The sequence below is a fragment of the Periplaneta americana genome, chromosome 3 (assembly GCF_040183065.1).
Source record: "Periplaneta americana isolate PAMFEO1 chromosome 3, P.americana_PAMFEO1_priV1, whole genome shotgun sequence".
Taxonomy (NCBI): domain Eukaryota; kingdom Metazoa; phylum Arthropoda; class Insecta; order Blattodea; family Blattidae; genus Periplaneta; species Periplaneta americana.
The window spans coordinates 60,078,261-60,101,253 of record NC_091119.1 but is presented as its reverse complement, the minus strand read 5'-3'; the positions used below and the strand labels follow the sequence as shown (position 1 = coordinate 60,101,253).

General features: G+C 35.0%; 1 protein-coding gene across 1 annotated transcript in view; it reads left to right on the top strand.

Moving 5' to 3' along the window:
- The window catches only part of LOC138696069 (lipase 1-like), a 43,207-nt gene extending 30,185 nt beyond the window's left edge, over positions 1 to 13,022 (top strand). Inside the window, exons 6-8 of the mRNA XM_069820594.1 lie at positions 175 to 259; positions 4,554 to 4,696; positions 11,142 to 13,022. Of these exons, the coding sequence (XP_069676695.1) occupies positions 175 to 259; positions 4,554 to 4,696; positions 11,142 to 11,291 (378 nt within the window). The 3' untranslated portion in view covers positions 11,292 to 13,022. The remainder of the gene's footprint in view (positions 1 to 174; positions 260 to 4,553; positions 4,697 to 11,141) is intronic.
- Positions 13,023 to 22,993: the final 9,971 nt, after the last annotated feature.

The window sequence follows — 22,993 nt, the reverse complement described above, 5'->3', positions numbered from 1 at the left end:
ATACTGTGCTGTCAGAATATAGTACCCTTTAAAAAAAGAAGAACTCATAACAAAATAGTGGTGAAGAAAAAATTAAAATTATTGTCTCTGCTTTCTAGAAAAAAAACGAAAAAGAATACAAAGTTAATTCCACATTCAATTTCCATCCTAATGACTTTCTTGTTTTTCTGGTAGACAATGTTGCCTGTTTATATATCCCATCTTCTCGCCGGAACATCTATTAAGACACTGCTTCATTATGCTCAGATTATGAAGTCAGGTAAGATCATAAAATCTTAAGTCTCTTTAAGTTAACTTGCTATAGAAATGCTGTCTGTTTATGTATCCCATCTTCTCGCCGAAATAGTTAGTTAGTTAGTTAGTTAGTTAGTTAGTTAGTTAGTTAGTTAGTTAGTTAGTTAGTTAGTTAGTTAGTTAGTTAGTTAGTTAGTTAGTGGGGCTTAAAAAGGGCGCGTCAGCTACTATGGCTATTTGCGCCCTTATCTAAAATCTTTCACTAAACTCAAACACAATACAATAACCAGAATACTTAAAAGAACTAAAAAGCGTTGTCACGGTTAAAACGAGGCAAACAAATGCAGTTTCAACAAGGTGATGCATCGCCGAAATATCTACTAAGACGTCGGTCTTGGTAGCGTAGTCGGTATAGCGCTGGTCTTCTGTGCTCGAGGTTGCGGGTTCGATCCCGTCCCAGGTCGATGGCATTTAAGTGTGTCTAAATGCGACAAGCTCATGTCAGTAGATTTATTGGCATGTAAAATAACTCCTGCGGGACACAATTCCGGCACACCGGCGACGCTGATATAACCTCTGCAGTTGCGAGCGTCATTAAATAAACCATAATTTGTTTTCTATTAAGACACTGCTTCATTATGCACAGATTATGAAGTCAGGTAAGATCATAAAATCTTAAGTAGACTCATAATCGAAAGGTAAACAAAACACAAGGTATCAGACCAAGAATGTCTCATTCTGTATTTTCTTATTGTGATCAGAGGGCAACCTTGTGGTAAACTATACAGTAAGAACACGGCACAAAGACATCAGTTGGACTCGTTTTTAAAGATCACCATCGGACGTCTGGAAGCAGGACAGACACAAATCAAAGTCTCAGCAGCTCTGAATGTGTCGCAGTGCTATTTCCAGGCTTTGGCGAAAGTTCCCAGGCACAGGAGATGTTCATCGTATGCCAGTACAAGGTCGTCCAACCGTCCAAGAGTAAAAACCCCACAACAGAACCGATATATGGTCGTAACTGCACGACGAACCCGGTCAATGCCTGCAGACAACTGTCCTCATAGTTTGCAACTGCCTCTGGAGTTTGAGTTTCTCCTCAAACTGTATACAGGAGACCCAGGACAGCTGGTGTCTATGCCAGACGTACAGTAGTGTGTGTCCTTCTTACACCAGTGCACAGAAGAGCCCGTTTACATGGAGTCAGCAGCATCGAAATTGGACCCTGAATGAATGGAGAATAATGCTCTACACGGATGAGTTCAGATTCCGTATGCAAAATAATTCCCGTCACGTATTCTCTGGAGAGAACGTGGAACACGATTACATCTCAGGAACATGGTGGAAATGGACCAGTTTCGTGGCAGTGGAATATTGGTGTGGACAAGCATCATGTTTGATGGAAGTACGGAGCTGCATATCTTCAATTGAGATAGTAGATAATGTTAATGCCCAGAGGTACAGAGAAATGGTACTCCTACAGTATTTGCGAATTTTTTAGAGGAGCAGTCGGCCAGTATTTATTTGCATGGACGATAATGCACGAGCCAATCTGGTGAATGAATTTATTTAAGGTGAAGATATCCGCCGCATGAACTGGCCAACGAGGTCTCCAGAAATGAATCCTATAGAGCATGCCTGGGAAGCCTTAGGGATAAGATTTTGAGTTCATTTTTGCAAAGTTTCAATAAGTCAAGTACTAAATCAAAAGGAAAAGTGTTATTCAATCATATTACTTATTTTAATGTAAATTATACAGTTATAAATTTACATTTTATTTATTAAAAAACTGTTAACGTTTTCGCCATGCAAATATGGCATCTTCAGACACAGATTAGAGATATCCTATGAAAAACAAAATATTGCAATAGAATTGTGAAGACGATGCATATCAAAGTGTAGTTACTGGAAGTCAAAGTTAAAAATATTGAAACAGTAAAACACTTAAGCGTAGCAATTACAATCAAAATTATTAACTATGCATATTTAATCAAAATAACAAAGTCAAATTACGTTGAAATATATGTGCACGAATACTACTTGTCAAATGGGTGTATCACAAGTAACTGCCATATGGAAAGGTTTTCTGAACAAATATGCAGTGATTTTTTGTTAGGAAATGTATAAGTATAGTTGTAAGCTGGTATTTAAATATATAGTTATTAATATGCATGTTTATAACTGTATAATTTACATTAAAATAAGTCTCATGATTGAATAACATTTTTCTTTTTGATTTAGGGATAAGAGTTGCAGCCCAGTAGCCTCCACCATGGAAATTCCAGAGCTCCGTGAGGAATGGAACCAACTGTCAGCAGAGTTCGTTGCCAGGCATGTGTAGCCGTTAAGGGTAACCGCACCCTATATTAACCTCTTTTTTTCTTTTCAGAGTGTCATCTTCAAATTTTGGTATTTTTTGCATAGTAAGTGTTTTTGCAGTGAAAAGAATTGTTAATTAAATGTTTTCCACTCTTACATGCTTTTGATTCATTTTTACTATGCTTTGTGTAACTTTGACACTTCATTAATAAAATCTTTTCTCATATCTTAATTTTATTATGCTTAACTTTTGGATACTAGTATAGTATATTTTGAGGCAATAATAGCATAACATATTATGAAAAACAAAAGAAAAATGGATTGACGGAGCAAAGAGAAGCATGCATAATTATGGGCTTACAGAGTAAGATACAGCTGACAAAGATTTATGGAGAAATAAAATTAAATTTGGGCGAAGGAGAACCATTATTTATGGAAAATTCATGTTTAAAAAATGAAACTAGTTTATGATGTTATACTTCATGACAAGAATCAATATTTAGGGAAAAAGCGAAGAGATGTTCTTGATTTTTTTTTTCCTCGCTGTTATTTATACTCGTTTTAACATCTTTGGTCATATCGCCAGTTAATATTTTGGTTGAAATCCGAAAGCCTGGGTGTAGTATTGTTGAGACTGGTTCTATTGTTGTGAACTAGACAGCGACTGTAATATGTATTACTGATTTGTTATGAATATGATTTCGGTGATGATTGAGGCCGGTGATATTCAGGGATGTTGTGGCCCGAATTTCCTGGAATTTGCCTTACAGTTGAGGAAAAACCCTGAAAAACCTCAACCAGGAAATTCAACCCGACCGGGAATCGAACCCGGGCTCTCTGCGTAAGAGACCGCATGCTGACCCCTATACCACAAGGTGGTCATGTTCCTAATTCTGACAATTTCAATAACTGTATAATATTATAAACGTGTTTCATGTGTTATAGTATGCATTATAAAACAATTAATGAAGAAATAACAAAATTTGTAATAATTGATAGTTCCTATGAAGAAAAGGGTTACTATGACAACAATGACGTATTAAATACTATAGCATTGACAAATCGCTTCATAATATCTGTCCCTCGAAGAGAAATGGATGGAAGTCACAAAAACATAACTTTTCAGGGAAGAGAAAAAACCGCAAAGTAAGTAGATGAAGAGCAATGGTCCTTCCATCCTTTGACATCCGAATTTAAAGAGAATATGGATTTTGTGCACTTCTTTTTTTTAAGTTGTTAAAGAAAGAAATTCTGATCAAAATGATGTGCTTATCTCAAAATTAGTTAAGTTGGGCTTCTATCCTTTTCGTTCTGAGGTACAGATATTAACTTTATGGCACAATAGAAGTCATGACGTTTTAGTTGGCATGATGATGATATTTTTACGGCTCTGGTACAATAATGTGGCATATTATGAATGATTTTCACTAACGATAAAGATTGTTTTAGTGCTGGAGTACAAAAAATAATTATTGTTCACTTCTGATATAACTTTACAGTAATTTTATTTTGACTTGCCGAACAGATCAGACTGTAATTCTCCTAAACTCAGATTATGGAAGACAAATGTTTAAATATTTTTGAAGTACGTAAAATCGTAAAGTTTTCCCGACACTTGATATCGATTGGATCCGATGTCGCTATAGTATACTGACAGTTACTTTTAAGTTGCACTTAAAGTGCAGTAAATGAAACAAACAACGTAAACAACATAAAATTCTTCCTTTCGGTAGGTATGAAGTCTTGATCCTTCTACAGTTCTTTATTTAATTTTATACTTTTTTTCTTTTAGCATGACTGTAACATTACAAGTGTGTTAATGTCAGATTTACATTATACATCACATGCTTAGAGACACGAGGATTAAGTTGAACTGAAGAAAAGTTTTTCTCGGTGTATGCAACAATTATCACATAAAAATAAGAATCACACCAGATGAACCTTAAAGAAATAAACTGGCAACATGTTTAACTAAAGTGATCCAAAATATTATATTTTAGGGAGATTCCAGCAATATGATTACGGACTCATACAGAATCTAGTAAAATACGGCCAGCATTTTCCTCCAGATTACGAAGTCAAGAAGATAACGACTCCAGCATCTTTGCATTACGGTGAAGGGGACTTGATTGTAAATCCAAAGGTGAGTTAAAAATAATCACAAATGTGACTGAAAATTAATAAATATATTTACATTTTACAGTTCTATATACTAATTTTAATTATAATGCTCTTAACGTGGTACCTACTTTGGTCCTAGTCTATGTAAGGAAATAATTGAAAAATACGCAAATAATTGAAAAATACGCAAGCTTGCACAATTGTAGTATCCGAAAATTCAAATATAGCGTCAGGAATTTAATTTTAAAGAATATGTCTTTGTTTAATGTGTATTTATGTATTTGTACAAGTTAAACTGTTAAAATTAAAATTTGCTTTTTTTAAATTAATTTATCCTTTCTTTTTTTGCAATCCACTAGGTTTCTAATAATTATTTTTGTCTTTGTTTAAGTGTTAATTGTGTTTTGATAACTTTCTGTACATGTACGAGTTTTTACTCCTTCAGGAATAATTTCTGTTTATTATTTTGTATAAGTTACAGTATTTCATTTCGAGGGCTGATCAAGGTAGACCGAGACTGATTTTTTTTCACAGATTTTTATTACTCTACTTCAATGTTTAGATGTTAAATGTTATGTTTTATTTAACGACGCTCGCAACTGCAGAGGTTATATCAGCGTTGCCGGATGTGCCGGAATTTTGTCCCGCAGGAGTTCTTTTACATGCCAGTAAATCTACTGACATGAGCCTGTCGCATTTAAGCACACTTAAATGCCCTCAACCTGGCCCGAGATCGAACCCGCAACCTTGGGCATAGAAGGCCAGCGCTATACCAACTCGCCAACCAGGTCGACTCAATGTTTAGATGGTCTTTTCGAAGTAGTACTTGAATGCACTTGTTATAGCGTTTCTTTCAGTCCTCGAACACATGATACAGGTCATTCTTTGCGAGGGTCCTTGAGAATCGCCTCACAGTTCTTGAGCACTGCTTCAGAGTTCTCAAAACGAATGCCCCGGAGCTTTGCCTTCAGTGACGGAACTAAAAAAAAGTCACAGGGAGCAAGATCGGGTCTATAAGGTGGATGTGGTACACAGATTATGTAGAATTTAGCAAGAAATTGCATAACTTGATTCGCGATGTGACGTCGTGCGTTGTCATGATTCAGTCTCAAACCATCCCGATAAAGTTGTTGTTTCTTTGCAGTGTACTTCCTCAATGCTGGCGTATAGTATGCTATAAGCGAAAACAGAATTTTATTTCTCCGTACTGCTCCTCTAGCATCAGCCATTTTGTAGTAGTAGTAGTAGTAGTAGTAGTAGTAGTAGTAGTAGTAGATTTATTTCTACTGACGGAGTTAAGGCCATAAAGCCTCTCTTCCACTCAACCAGTATTAGAACAATAGCAATACAATAGCAGAAATACAGGAACAATATACAATTAATAATAATAATAATAATATAATAATAATAATAACAAAATGAAAACAAGTTTAGTTAATATAATTCTAAAAATCACACAAATTATAGTAATGGTATGCGAATGGAAGCAGGGTCTACAACACAGAACTTTATTAATCTACCAACGAGCACAAAAGACATAGACTAGACATAAGCACTTCAAGGTGAAGCCGCGCTTGCGGACAGTAGTCATCATGATGCTACCAAAACATTAGCTCCCACTTAGCCTTGCAGTTAATTGTGGTGTTACATCGTCTTTTTTTTTTATTGATAACTCAACGAATTTTAATATGCCTACGTATGCTGCGTATGGCTGGACAAACAAATTTTCAAGGAAAATTCCTGCAATAACTTTTAGTCATTTTACATTTTAAAACTTATGAATTATATATATATATATATATATATATATATATATATATACTTGCAACTTATTAATCAGATTTTATTTTAGCTATATATTACATATTAATTACTAGATTTCTAATGAATTTAATGATTATAATTCCATGAATCCGTATTTCGTTGAAATTTGAATTTCAACTGAAAATACGACCGCTCACGTTTGCAGCAGAAACCTATTTGTTTGCCACTTATTGAGGAATTAATGAAAGAACGTGGAATAAAATTATTGAAGGCAGATATCTAGTCTCCCTAATTCATGTCAGATATCTTTCAATATAAGTCTCTCGTCCCTGCACCCTCCTGGTGTCTAATCTATGTCTTCTGAGCTCGTTAATTATTACTAGGGAACGGATGTTGATGACCTAAAAATCTACTTAAAATGATCATTAAAATGCTCTTAAACTAATGGAAAAATGATATGAAATTAAAAGAAAATGACATTTAAATATTATTCAAAGTACTCGCACCACAACTTCTTAAAAATCAGTCACCATGTTTCAATGACTGCCCTGCAAGTCTCGGAGAGAGGAGGCAACTTCCTGAAATTTGGCTAAGATAAAGGAAAAGGGCATGCAAAAAATGAAGGCTTTAAGGGAAAACTATAGATTTTAATTAAGTTTACAAGGTGTTTCAATCGGTGGTGGTCCATGTCAGTGCCTTCATTCTCTGTCTCCTCCTCCTTTCGTTCTTCACTTTTGTTACCAGATCTTCCAGATGGGTGAATGATAAAACAAATTTTGGGTGCAGCTTGCGTTCTTGTAATCTGTGTTAAAAATACTGTCCCTTCCCTTCCATGGGAACCCAACGTCCTTTCCAGGACATGGTGAAAGTTTCTCCCCTTCCAAACATAAATTCTAAAGACACCCTCGTACCGACAAAAGAACAGTAGCGGTCAAAGCCCTCACTTAAACTAAGCTGTTGTCAGGCATTTTATATTACTTCCGTTGTATGAGGTGAAGTCTTCAGTGGAATGAGGGATGGACTTTACAGTCTGTTCCAAACTATAAAACTCAAACTTCACGGTTATTCACTTATTCAGTAGGTACTTACTACTGACCTATTTTCTTAGAAAAAAATTAACAGACCTATCGGTAAAGAAGAAAGTAAAATGCATTCCAAATGATCTAAAAGTTCTTCAAAGTATTAAAAATTACCAAAAAAATGCCGAAAATATAAAAATGATCTATTAGTTCAAAAACGTTGAAAAATGCAAAAAATGCAATATAATAAATTAATTTTAACGTTGATATTAACATAGGAAGGATTTCTATATTAATAGGCATCGTCCTAAAGTGAAAAATAAGAAGATGACTTTTCATCAACATCCGCCCCCTAATTATTACCAACCGACCGGTACGATAATGCTGCCGCCTATGAACAATACGAGTAAACATGAAACCCCGCTCTTTTCAAATATTCAAGGTACAGACATGAAATCTAATTCGGTCCTAACGAGCTTTAATGTTGTTTCTTGAATACGACGATGAGTTAATGAAATGAGCTGACCCCTATGTTCCCAAACTTCCATATTTCGAGAAATTAAGTAAGCTTCTTGTGAGGAATTATTTCTACTCTTCGTTACTATTTTTTCCAGAGTCAGTAATCCTTATACAATATACCAAGCTAAGCCAGGTGCAGTTACTGTCCTCATGAAAAAGTGTGTCAAGGATAACTGTAAATTCCATTTTCATGAAACATTTGTTACGCGTGGGTGATCCACTTCCGTGGTTCATCAATAAGCCTAGGAGTTTTGTGAAATTTCATATTTTTTTCTGGTAAGCCAGAAATGTAGCTGCTTTAGTATGTATATGCTTTATGATAAATGGGAGTATTTTAAGATATTTTTTCTATATCTCCTTTTTTTTTTTGCTTTCTTTCCTCTTAAGAGTATTTTTGTTGTATTAAATCATTTTTGGCAATTTTCGTTGAATTTTGATCACAAATCCTCATCGCTTTTTTATTTCCCTTGATATTTTTCTGCACATACCCATTATTTTGTACACATTTTAATAGTTTTCCTGCACATTACTTAATATAATTTTAACGTCCATCGCTATGTAATGGAAGATACCAACCATCTCTTCAATACGAGACGATTCGTCCGGTTATACCCGCTAGTTTGGGGAAAATGGTCGCAGTAATTTTGTGCAGAAGTACATGTACGTGCTTAAACTATGCACTGTACAAATGAAAGAAATTATCTTATTTCTGAGACCAGAAATAATACACTTTTGCGTGTAATTATTCATAAAATGAAAATTCATCGTTTATTTTTGTGAATTTAAAATGTTGTCGTTTATGTAGGCTATGGTTTTCGAATAATATTTCAAGAAAAGAACTATAAACTTTCGCAACTTGGCAAAGGAACTCATCTGTTCTGAAACGCGTAAAATTTATAACAAGGAAGGATGTGGCAGCTTCTTGGAATTCATTTTTTAATTGTGCATTCATATGACGCCAGGGAATATCGTTACGGATGAAGGTTATAGAGTCCCCGCTTTTTTCTACAGAGGTGTCGTTTCGTGATTATACCTGTCAGCAATCTTGTAAATGGAGTAATAGCGAGCTGGATATACTGTAGAATGTTGCGTTTATGCGTCCTTATTCTATAATTACTTCACATGTCTTCTGCACCAAACTAATGGCTTTACTTCTTCACTCAATCGAAACTAAACTTAGAACTTTTCTGTCTAAAAATCGATTGCCTTCGGCAAGAACTGTAATCGAGTACGATACACTGGGTCATTTCTAACACTTGTATTTCATTGAGTTATATTCTTTATGTACGTATGCACTGATGGCCGATTAATTTTTACATTTATTTAATATTATACTGAGTGTAAGGGGTATAAGTGCCGTCCTTTTGACAGTCATTTGGGACGGTCTACCTTCATTTGGGATCAAAAAATGTCCACACAACATAGGGTCAAAACTTGATAGTTTTCCCAGAGAAAAAGTATCTCTTTTCTTATTTTGTTTGCGTTATACTGCTTATATCATCAGTAAAATTATGAAAACAATTACATCACTAGGTATATCTAGCAAAGAGTTAATATTAGTTTAAATAAATATTTGTATGTTCTATTACGTTTTCATGAAATTAAATAAAATTGCATGCTTAATATTCTGGCGTGAGAGAAGTGGCAACGTGTTCAGTAGGCAGTACTCTGCACAGACGTAAGTACGAGTCAGCTGAGTTCAAGCTCCCTGTCCATAGCTCTACTGCCGAGCGGATATCAGGTCTGTACAGGATATTCGATAAACGACATACAATGTCAGTCACAGTTTAGGAATATCATAATATATGTTGTTAATTTATGGAGAAAGTCGTCGTAATTCAAGTGACGTAAGAAGGATGTATCGTCAACGTTTTCCTCAAATAAGGTTACCTAATCGGCGAAGTAGCTGTTTCTCAACGATTATTAGAAACTAGAAGTCTCTTACCCCCTTTCGAAAATCACACAACCAGAAATTTCTTTAAAAATGATACTGCTTTACGGAAGCGGGAGAAATTAAAATGTTGCATTAGAAAAAAAGTTCATGTGATTTTGTGCAGAAAACCAATATTGTTTATTTTTTAGACGTACAATAAAAAATGGAGCAATATTGTTACATAATAAGTAAATTTACCATAACGTTCTATTAATGCGATTTAAAGATTGTATTTTCTGCTCGTTTTATGTAAACAACAATATTGTCATGGTCAGCTCCTGCATTAGAACAGAGCATCTGTTTTGTACTGGTTTGTCTGTACCCACTTGAGCTGCATTGCGTACTTCTAAACTCCCTCCTCCCCGCTTGAGCTGTACTGTGTACTTCTAAACCCCCTCCTCCCATCCAGCAACGTTCCAAAACGTCTAATATTGTAAACTTTACTAATTAGTTAAATATTGCAATTAGAAAAAAATTGTAAGGACATTTTTTCTTCCCTATTACATGAATAATTATCAGTTAAAATAATGGCATTATACCACTTACACCCTGTAAAACTGGTAGTATGAGTACTACAAAAACAGGACAAATTTAAATAAGCGAACAATATACGATCTATGTATTGAATTTGGACTCTTAAATAACATCTGTAGTTGAAAAATGACTATTACGACGACGATGGTGATGATTATGACTGATTATGATTATGATTGATTATGATGCCGTTTAAGTCGCTGCTGTTACTAGGTATAACAATATCCCGCCTCCTGCTTACGGTTATCGATCAACCTCCTGTATTTTATAGTATTCCAATGCCCTTTTGTTTACAAGAAAATTAAGATACGTCCAACTTCCCAAACATTATGAGTTTTTATGTACTTCGCGACGAATGGAAAAAGTACAAGCTGCACAGCCCATGCATTTTGTCAAGACACTCGCGATGCGCAGTAGGGGAACAACATTTCTGTACAGCGGGTAGGAGTAGAAGGGAAGGTCGGGCGTGTGTTTACCGAGTTCAAGGCAAAAGCTAACCCATTCCCCTATAATTCGTAAGTAGACTCATCCGATCTCGTGCGCAGCTCTGTAGGAAGAGTGAGGGAGTGTCTGGACATAATGCATGGCTGTACTGTGCCTCTTCTGAGAAACCTACCCCGCCTTCCCAAATGCTCCCTCTTTTATGCAGGACGTCAGTTGACTATGGAACTTACTGTCGTCATGTTTCTTGATTGCAGGATGCCAAGCATCTGGCTGAGCAGTTATCCCATCTGGTAGAAATAACTGCAGTTCGAGCACCGAAATTCAATCACATAGATTTCGTGTTTGCTAATCAAGGAAAACCATTGCTGTACGACCACTTGCTGAATCTCGCGGAAGAGTATTGAAAATTGTACGCACTATCCGGAAGAGATGAGCACCTGGTTCATCCATTTTGACATTGAATAACCGATGCTATCGATGCACTCAGATTGGATGTATACTCATATAAAGAAAAACTGCTCGGTTGAGAACCGTATTCATAGCGGCCACGCAGTACAGCTGTTGTTAATAAACATATAAAAATCTACAGTGGCATCAAAAACTTTTTCCTTATATTTTTGCATCTTGTTTTCTTTTACTATACCATGCAGACTTTGCTTAATACTAAGTTTTAGTTGCATAGATACAATCAGGACATAGTAAAAATGCAAGGAAAAAGTTTTTGATGCCACCTTACTATTATTATTATTATTATTATTATTATTATTATTATTATTAGAGCCATAATAACATATTGGATTTTTTTTTATAGGTTATGGCTTAGTTTTCATAAAGTTTAACAAACGATGACGTCACAACATGGCGGCAGTGACTTCATAACATGGCCGACGTAAAAATAATACAAGAAAATACAACACCAATAAATGAAACATTAAAAAAATTAAACACGATTTCACGATATCCCATTGTAAAAAAGAACCAAATCTGTTCTGTAGGAGAGAAGTTGTTCATTTTGTGTAAATGCACTTCCTATAAAGAAGTAATTCCTCTTAAACAAACGTAATAAGAGTGTGTATACAAAAACTATATGCTGCTTATAAAGTCTGTACATAGTTTCATAACAATCCGTTAGAATGCAGGAAAGTTATTAATTTTGTCAAGCTAGACTTGCTTTTTAGCTCACTGTGCGACGTGGTGAACAGAAACAGACGTTACAAACGGGTCTTCTCGGGGTACTCCTGTTTCCCTCATTCATTCCACCAACACTGTCCACTTCCCTTTCATGTCATCTATCATCATCAGCAGAGACCGGAACTTTGGCAGAATGCCTTTTTAAATGTGTTTGTGTTCATTTTGAAAGTAAATCTGTATGAATTATATCTTTGTGGTTGAAACGTCACAGTTTTATGTTGCCTTTTCTGCCTTTTTTAATATAAATGCCTAATTTGCAAAATAAATGCTTTTTTGGCCTTATTTGTTTATTTATCCATTATTTATTAATTTATTACTAAAAATTACCTTCAGGTGTATTTTAATTTATTTCTATAACCGCTACAATGAAAGTGACTTCATCGAATTTATATTATTGTCTTTCAGTCACTTCATATTCTCTTTGCAACAATGAGTGCTGCCGTGCAAAAATGTATAACAGTAAGCGTTTTAATTACCGCTTGTGTTTATTTGACAAGGCAACAATGCGGGTCTAACGTTATTTTTAACGGTTATTTTTCTTTCAGTTTTCATTGCGACGGTGTTGTAGCTAGCTAAATATTTCATATCGCAACATATCAGTACAATCAAACACAAAAATGCACTTTCCAAGGCTACTGCGAAGAAGATTTCTTTGCTTCCAACAATAATTGCAACATCGAGTCGAAAATCTCAATTTGCATTCGACTTATGTAAAGCTTTTCTTGCTGCCGAAATCCCTTTGTGGAAAGTGCAAGGTTGTGGGTCTAGAGCAAGGTTTTTGTAATTGCCTTTTATTGCGTATTTTAGCTATATATGCCTTTTGCCTACCTATTTTAGCTATTTATAATGCCTTTTTGCCTGCCTATTTTAGCCATTTATGGTGCCTTTTTGCCTGCCTATTTTAATGATTCATAATGCCTAAACTTCCGATCTCTGATCATCAGTATTTAAAAATAGAGTGAGGTGAAGTCTTGATTGTAATCGTACTACTATTTCCGATGTAGGAGTAGATTATTTTCCTGAGAAGATGAAAGAAAGATTGTGAGGGTACTGCATGGAGTTAAGCTATAGGGTGATATATTTATGACAATGATTTGAGCTCCCATTCAGAAATTACTAGTTATTACTATAATAGTTACCATATTATTATTCCAGCAATATGCGTAAGCGTCTCATAAATCATATTTTCATACCTACTTAAAAGTTAATAAAGCTATATAGAATAATAGTGTAAAAAATATATATTTACAAGGCTGGTGGTAAGTAGATGGGTACCATGTGATCATATATTGTTTATAAACCCATCTTCAGAAACGCTTGTTTACGCCCTAGAGTCTCTGAAATGTGGAGGAGAACGTAGGCAGTACGGATCACGAAAGCTAGAAAAAAAAAAGTAAAAAAGACAATTGAAATACTGTAGGCCTAAGTAAACAGCATTTTAATCAACTACAGAAGGTACTCCAAATGGCTGCCACCAACTTCGATACATTTTGTGCATCGCCTAATTATGTCATGTCGAACTCTCGGAAAAATTCCCGGCGTATCTCGGATGACTCCAGCTGCTACTTGAATTTGTGCCACAAGATCTTATTGTGTCTCCACGGGAGTCTCGTACATCAAGGTTTTCATGTACCCCCAGAAAAAGAAATCCAATGGTGCCAGGTCAGGTGAGCGAGGGGGACAGACTATAGGGCCTCCACGTCCAATCCATCTGTAGTCATCCAAATGATACCTCATGATCGAAGTGTGCTGGAGCGCCATCATACTGGAACCACATCATGGAGTCCAATGGTTTGTTTACCTGCAGTCATCCCCCTGCCGTTTCGGAGGCTTTAGCACGTAAACAAAAAGTCTTTGGACATGTGTGCATTTTCAATTTCAATTGTATTTTTACTTATTTCCTAGCATTTGTGTTCCGTACTGCCTACGTCCTCCTCCACATTTCAGAGACGCTAGCACGTAAACAAAGCGTTTCTGAACATGGGTTTATTAACAAAATATGATTACATGGTACCCATCTACCTACCACCGAGCCATGTAACATTTTACACCCTGTATTAATAAAGTCTTTAAAGTAAAGCGAAGATTACCAAAGTATTTAGGGTTTACGGCTCCCTATATCAATTAAAGTTGCTCCCCTGTATCAACATATCAACAATTGGAACCATAATTGGTAATTTTTCATCATCTCTCTTTTAGTTGGCATTATTTGCATTATTTATCTATTATTTTACCGACCAGAGGTCATTTTCCTAAAGCTTTCTTTTGTATTTGTTTCCTCCTCCTTGAATTATTTTTTTTTTCTCTCTATGAGACCGGGGGGAGGGAACATCCTTGTGCACCGCGACTGAGGTCTATTGTACGCCCCTGGGATTAGTTGCAAGTCCACCAACCGCACCTACGCCGAACCGACCTAACCGCTAACACCCTCACGACCATTCCCGCCATCCTTCCAAATCCGTGTACCATTCCACGCCAACAGTCCCCACATTCCCCTCTTAAACGGTCTGAGGTATAAGCCCCCTCTCCCATCGGTAAGGGAGTGGGTTCCGCTGCTGACCACCAGCTACCATAGCTTTACATATCCACGGAGGCCGGCCGAGAGAGTCAGCGGCTTAGGAGGGCCGCCGCAGGCGCGAACTGAAAACCAAGTAAGACAACCAGAATGATAAGGAAAGGATGGTGAGGGAGGAAAGGAAGTGGTGAGAATGAGTGGGGTTCCATACGCCTCATAAAGTTACATCCATAGATGCTACCACGAGACCACAGCGGTGGACTCTTGAATTAGTTACAAACACAACACCCATGCCTAAGGCGGGACTCGAACCCACATCCTTTCGGACCAAATGCCTCTACCGCTTGCGCTAATCAGACCGACAACATTGGTTGTCCCAAAAAGGTATGAAAACTGCTGTCTATTTAATATGTAAATCTGTAACTACTGCAAGTGCGAGGCAAGAAATAGACTGAAAACGTGAAGTCATAGGCTAAAGATCACTCACTCGTAGTTAGGTATCATTGCGAGCTACTATAATATTGCTCAAAACTTTAACGGCGCTCTAATTGAAGGCTGCGAAAACTCAGGTAGCCGCTCGACACAGTCTGAAAACTGCTAATAATACAGTAACTTAGGCCTATCTGTGAAAGAAAGCCACTAATGTTTAGTATGATATATGGGTAAAATGAAAACAGTGGCTAACAAAAGATCATAAATAAATGTTATCACGTCTTTTTCAGAATACAAAGAAGGCAAAGAACAATTACTATTGACACTTCGGTTCATAATTTATTTCTGGAACCATGGGTCAAAATACATAAATGAACCATTTACTGTGACCTAAATAAGAAGATAAACTTTCATTTCCTGAACTGCACACAATACTAAATAATAGGTATATTAATAACAACAGAAACAATAATAATAATAATAATAATAATAATAATAATAATAATTTTATCTGGCAGTTTAGAATATTTCAGGAGTGACCTACATTAGCAGTTATTTTGAGACTCTGAATAAATTTCTCCCTATTCATTCTAAACGTTCAAATCTTGCAGTGAAGCTCACTCACTGAAAACAAATGAATAATTCTTATTACAGAACAATACGGTAATTCTCTTAATAACAAGAGACCGTCCGCATGTTGTTACAATGGTCACAGCCTAAAGGCTCGGGATTGTAAAGATATCTAGAACCAAAAGTATAAATAATTATTTGTAACGGTGGCGCAGTCAGAATTTGGTGGTTTCTGGCAGCAGAAGTTTGAAAAATATTTTAAAAAACTGACTACAATATCTGTACATGCGGTAACAAAACTTTAATATGCCTTTATTTTATAATTAAAGTTTGAATGAAATAGAACTTCTCATTGGACTAAATAGGTCTCTAACTAATGGAAACAGAAATCCATTTATTTTGCTGCTGAGTTCACATGGCCATAACTGCAGCATACGTTTTTTCGACAATAACGCAGCTATGAACACGCGCAATATATTATCACATGTTTGCCATCTCTTGCAGAACCTGTCGTTCGTAATTTTTCAACCCAGTTATTGTGTTACGACCCGGAATTCTTCCATGTCTTGCAACGTTGATATGCCACTTGAATGATCGCTGTATTGTTATCACTAAGTCTCCTTTTTTACGTTTCAATAGTGAATGCCCGATGTTCTGCTGACCAAATAGGCATGTTATTCAGTACATTTACTGAAATAATTCAGATTTGTGATTTTTAGTAACAAAGCAGAAAGTTTCCATGTAAACGTAAACAATTGATGTTCTAATCTTAAATAGCATACCTTGACCAATGTTATACCATGCCTAGTTCAATATACCTAAACTATCGGATGAATATGTTGTTGTTGTTTTCTAATGCCAGGCGTTTGACAATAAAGTCATTTGACCTCTCGCACTCCAATATTTTTCAAAGATATTATCATGACCAGCCAATGAAGCACAGATTTTGAGGTGTTCCGAATCCATTTCTTGGTTTGAGTTGCACAATGGGCAGTTAGGGGACTGATATATTCCAATTCTATGCAGGTGTTTAGCCAAACAATCATGGCCTGTTGCCAATCTAAATGCAGCTACAGACTATTTTCGTGGTAAATCGGGAATTAACTGTGGATTTTGATGCAGAGTGTTCCATTTTTTCCCTTGGGATTGTGTTATCAAATTTTGTTTGTTGAAGTCTAAGTATGTAGATTTAATAAATCTCTTCACAGAGTAATACGTAGATTTAGTAACAGGTCTGTAAGTAGCAGTGCTGCCCTTCTTTGCTAAAGCATCCGCATTCTCGTTTCCCAGGATTCCACAATGGGATGGTATCAATTGGAATACAATTCTTTTATTGAGTGATATTAATTGAGAGAGCATTATCGGATGAATATTACATAAGTTAAAATCATAAATTCATTCTGCCACACCTTCTATGTACTATCAATAATGTTATTCAACATCCTTCTTCTCAAATGCATTTCATTCATTCATTCATTTATTTTATTCCATAGATCTTACATGAGCAATGAAGCTTTAAGATGTGGAACATGTCAACATTTTACAATATTACAATTACAATTTTTACAAATTTTTATAGTTTTACAATTTAGTAATTTTCTACAATTTTTACAATTTTGTACAATTTTTTCACATTTTGGCGAGATGTAGTGAGATGAGATGAGGTCCGAGGATTCGCCAAAATATTACCCGGCATTTGCCTTTTCGGTGGGGGAAACCTCGGAAAAACCCAACCAGGTAATCAAATCAAAGGGGGTAATCAAATCAAAGGGGTTGATGCCAAGGACTCGCCATAGACCATCCGGCTTCAGTCCCACGGCTGGGGAAAACCTCGGAAGAAACCAAAGTCCAAAGGGGGATCCAACCCAAGCCCGAACGCAGCTCCGGATCAGCAGCCCAGCGAGTCTGCCGACTGAGCTACATCAATGGCTCTACTAAAAGTGTACAATACATAGCCAATCAGATTATTAAATTTACAAACGCAAACGATCATTCATAAGTTGAGCTATATTATAATACAAAACAATTTAATTAAATTTAAGGCATAAACAATTCAACCAGTTGTGATATACAGAAATTGAAATACATATCATGCAAACTACTTCAAATTACAAACACAAACAATTTATCAGTAGAGCTATATAGATTACTATTCAATTTAAAGCATATACAATTCATCGGCCAAAACTATACAAATATATACAATACAAAGTAGCATACTTTCATTAAGCTATACAAATCTGTGCAATTAATATCAAGTAGATTAATTCAATTTATAATCATAAACAATTCATCAGTTGAGCTATACATATTACCATTCAATTTACAGTAGGTCTATATACAATTCATCAGTAGAGCTACACAGACTAGTAATCATTTTAAGAACATATACAATTCATCAGCCAAACTATACAAACATATACAATCAAATTAGTTCAATTTACAAACTTATTTTCGTTAAGCTATACAATTCATATGAAGTAGATTAATTCAATTTATAAGCTTAAACAATTCATCAGTTGACGTATACAGTACATACAATTCATCAGTTATGCTAAACAAAAAATACAATACATAGTAAACAGATTAAGTCAATATAAAAACATATTTTAGTTGAGCTATATAAAATTGTACATGTCATTTAAGTAGAATAATTCAATTCACAAGCATAAACAATTCATCAATTGTGTAGAAGGTACGAGAATGTATAAATTTGGTTAATTCTTTTCTGAACCTTTTCTCGTTGTTCTTCAAATCTTTAAGATAATTAGGCAGTGCATTGAAGACTGTTATACATGAATAGCGAACTCCTTTTTTAAAACAGCTTAGACTAACAGAGGGTAGATAAAGATCTGATTTATGTCTTGTATTAAAATGATGAATGTCTTGATTAGTACTGAATTTACCTTGGTTCTTAATATACAGCATCATTAGGGAAAGAATGTATTCACAAGGTAAAGTCAAGATTTCTAAGTTTCGGAAAATATTTTTACATGAGGTCCTTTTATGCACACCGGCCATTATTCTTATAGCTTTCTTTTGTAAAACAAAAACGTGTTTAGCTTCAGACGAGTTACCCCAGAATATTAATCCATATTTCATTACAGAGTGAAAATATGCAAAGTATGGCATTTTAAGTAAGTTTATATCACCAATCGGAGATAAGGATCTTAATGCATAACAGGCAGAGCTCAATTTACGAGTAATACATTCTATATGCGTTTTCCAGTTCAAGTGATTATCCAATTCTAAATCAAGAAACTTTGTGCTTATAGATTCTTTGAGATGAGTTCCATTTAATCGAATACTGTAATAAACCTGAGCACTATTGTGTGTACTAAATTTGACTGCACTGGTTTTATCAACATTAAGTGCTAGTTTATTTGCATGGAACCATTCATTCATTAGATTCAGCAATGTATTAGAAGTGTTTATAAAATGATCGTATTGTTTGCTTGAAATAATTACACTTGTATCATCTGCAAATAAAATTACATGGGATGAATTGTTTATGGTCAAGGCTAAATCATTAATATAAACTAGAAACAACAATGGACCTAAAATTGACCCCTGCGGAACACCATGTTTAATATTTCTAAATTCTGAATAAGTAACTTTATGACTATTTGGTACATTTATTTCTACTTTTTGTTTTCTATTTGATAAGTACGATGTAAACCAACCCAACATCTCATCTTTAATACCATAAAACTTCAATTTTTTTACTAATATACTATGTTCTACACAATCAAATGCTTTAGCCAAGTCACAAAAAATCCCACCTACATGTAGTTTCGAATTTAATGAATTTAGTATTTCATCCACCAAACTAAAAGCAGCATTCTCTGTCGATTTTTGTTTTCTAAATCCAAACTGTTCTAAAACTAATATATTGTTGGACTCCAGGTAATGATATAATCTATTATACACAACTTTCTCAAACACTTTTGAAAATGTTGTTAATAATGATATGGGTCTATAATTAGCAATAGTACATTTATCTCCCTTTTTGTATATTGGTTTTACTATTGAATATTTGAGTCTTTCTGGAAAAATACCACATTGCATTGACAAATTGCATAGATAGCTTAACGGAGAGGATAATATTTCAGAACAATCTTTCAGAACTTTACTTGGAATTTCATCATATCCAGAGGAATATTTTGTTTTTAGTTGTTTTATCACATGCATGATTTCTGCTGCGGTAGTGGGAATAAATTTGAGACCTAAAAACTCAGTGTTAAATGCATCAGTTAGGTAACCAAGTGCAGCATCTTCTGCACAATCTTGAATGTTTAAGTTCTGACTAATATTTATATAGAAGTCGTTAAAATGATTTGCAATTGATTTTGGGTTATCTATTTTACTATCATTGATTTTAATGCAAGTAATATTTTCACTCTTTGAATATCGATTAGTTTCATTTTTAATAATATCCCAAATAGTTTTAATCTTGTTATCTGAATTTTGTATTTTTTCATTCAGATACATTTTCTTTGCATCTTTTATAACTTTTGTCAAAGTTTTACAGTAATTCTTATAGTAATTAAGAACATGAGGATCATCACTATTCCTACTCATTAAATATAGATTCCTTTTTCTAGCACATGATATCAGTAATGGAAATGTTTAGTGTACGAGTAGCTTAGTAAATATATAATTGCATAAAAAGAACAGATAGTTTGAGATGCGTCTCAAATTTCTTCAAAAGCAGGTGTAATTTATCCGTCACAGTATTGAATAAAAATAAATCACGTTTAATAGTTCAGTTTACTTTAAAAATTTTACAATAACGTATATTAAGAGATTATTAATCACAGGCAATGATTGACGTAGGAGCTATTTATGCTAAGGTGGATGCAGATTCTATTTATTATTCCACATCCAACTACCATATCATGAAATGTCAAGGATAGAGCAAACAAAATGCATCCTGAAGTTATTCCAAAAATACAAGAATCAATGGGAAAATCGCCATTTAGTTTTGAAAATAATAGTTTTCTGTTCAACGTTATCTACAATTTCCTCCTTAGTCTCTTTTATGATATTTAATTTTGTCCTGTGACATTACGAATACAACATTTACAAAATATTGCAAGTGTTCAGTTTAAATACAGGATAAAGACTAACATCTGATAGCCTGAATACCTACAAGGTTCACTAATCAGGTAATATGGCATCAGGTAGTTTAACATTTTCATAGCGCATACTGTAATCACATCGATCAAAGACAGTTTTCAACCTAAAATAAGCTTCAAATGAGCAAGATACCCAGTCGACCGCGATACTTCGGTTGGGTGCTTTACTTTCATGCGAAGTCAGTACATATGACAGCCAGCCTGCGGCGTAGGCCTATAGCAGCCGTGGAGAAAATGTGACTCACGAGCACATTGTGGCTCGCAATGATAGCTGTGCATTTCTCTTGCTTTCTACCTCCCACAACCCCCACCCTCTCACTCAAGGTTACGCTCACTGGCACGAACCGACCGGAACGGAAATCTACAGCAGTCCGTCTTCCGCGGAAGCTCTGACGCTCACTGCTCGGAATATTCCGGTACAGTCGACAGGCAGTCTGGTTTAAACATGGAGTGGGATAGTAGTGATAGTAACAGTTCCGAAGAATCTTTTAGCTGATGAGGAGGAAAAAAAGGAAAATAATAATAAAATATGGGGGCATAACTAGAGCCCGGATTTTATGTAAAATTAAAATAAAGAAATATGTAGGCCTACATAAATATGTAGCCAAAATTGACAAAATATGTAATAAATAAAAATATGTCATTTAAAATCTAAGCTTTATTAGATGTATTTCTGTACACTAATAACAGATTACAAGTGCACATGTGATTCAACCTCATTTAATTATTGTTTGGAGGCGCAATTAATATAATTAAATATTTTTCCATATTTTCTGCCGTCATTGATTGTCTCGTCAATGGCAACTCATACGTAGGAACTATCAAGTCCAGTTCTAAACGTTTCCATTGTGTCAGTGTAGCAGAAGTTCAAATCATTTTTCTGGAGTATTGATTCATGCGAAATATTGAAGTTGCAGTATTTGCGCAGGAATGCTTGAAACTTTGGAACTTCACATTCATACCGTGGTATCTTTGCAGCAATCATTGCTATGCACAAATTTTTATTCAATTCTCTGGTACAAGACGAAGAATGTTTCAGCACCACTTGTGTAAGAAGAACTTGTTTCTTTTCAACGGAGCAAGTTTTTTATTTCTCACATAAAGTCCAATTTTTAAATGCTATTCTATTGTGACTTTATGGAGCACCCAATGCATTTGTCACACACTTTGCACAGTACAATTTTGCCATCGTAGTGAAGGAATCGTCAATTGAAATCCAGTCTTTCAACTTGGATGCGAATGCCAAGTCTAGCTACTTGTATCACCAGATGTCAATAAGCTTCTCAAGAAAACAGACAAAAAAAAACTATTGTTTTCTTTTAGACCAACTGATTGGGGATGTTTGTACCAAACAGCCATACCCACAGAGTAACTTTCACTCTTTCCTTCACCGCGTTAGCAGTACAATGACTCACCCTTCGCATTGGTATTTGTTCCTATTTTACCGCTACTTCTTTTTTTTTTAAATTTTAGTAGATTATTTTACGACGCTTTAGCAACATCTTAGGTTATTTAGCGTATGAATGAGATGAAGGTGATAATGCCGGTGAAATGGGTTCGAGGTCCAGCACCGAAAGTTACCCAGTATTTGCTCATTACCTCAAAGAGGTAACTTGCCTCGACTGGAAATCGAACCCGGGCCACCTCGTTTCGCGGCCAGACGCCCTAACCGTTACTTCACAGGTGTGAAGTTCTTCTTAAGGGATATACAAACTATTAACATTGCAAACAGAGTCCCTTTTTTGACACAATACGTTAGCCTATTATTTTTAATTATTAAATTATATTTAGCCTATACACGAGAGAAGAAGGGATAAGCTTTATAAACAATTTTAAAACATAACTTAAAAATTGAGTAGAGGGAAAATTGCTGAAAAATGTGTATTCTTTCAAAACATGCAATATCCTTCAAAATATATAAAAATATGTAATATATGCCAAAATATTTATAATGTACCAAATATGTAAAAACATTTAAAACTTCGGAATGATAATCTCTTTAATATGATTAGCGGACATTTTAGTTTTCCTTATAGCTACATATATAGGAACAGAGTATGTAATTACATAAAATCCGGGCTCTAGTCATAACATTATTTAAAAAAAAAATGTTTTTGGTGAATTTAACCATCTTTTCCCATTTTTGTATTAAGATCTAGTAATGTTTTTTTAGTAATTTCCTATGAGCGAAGAAAAACTTTTAGAAATTCTTCTGTTATTAGCACCTGAAATGATGAAGGAAAACATCACATTTCGAAGA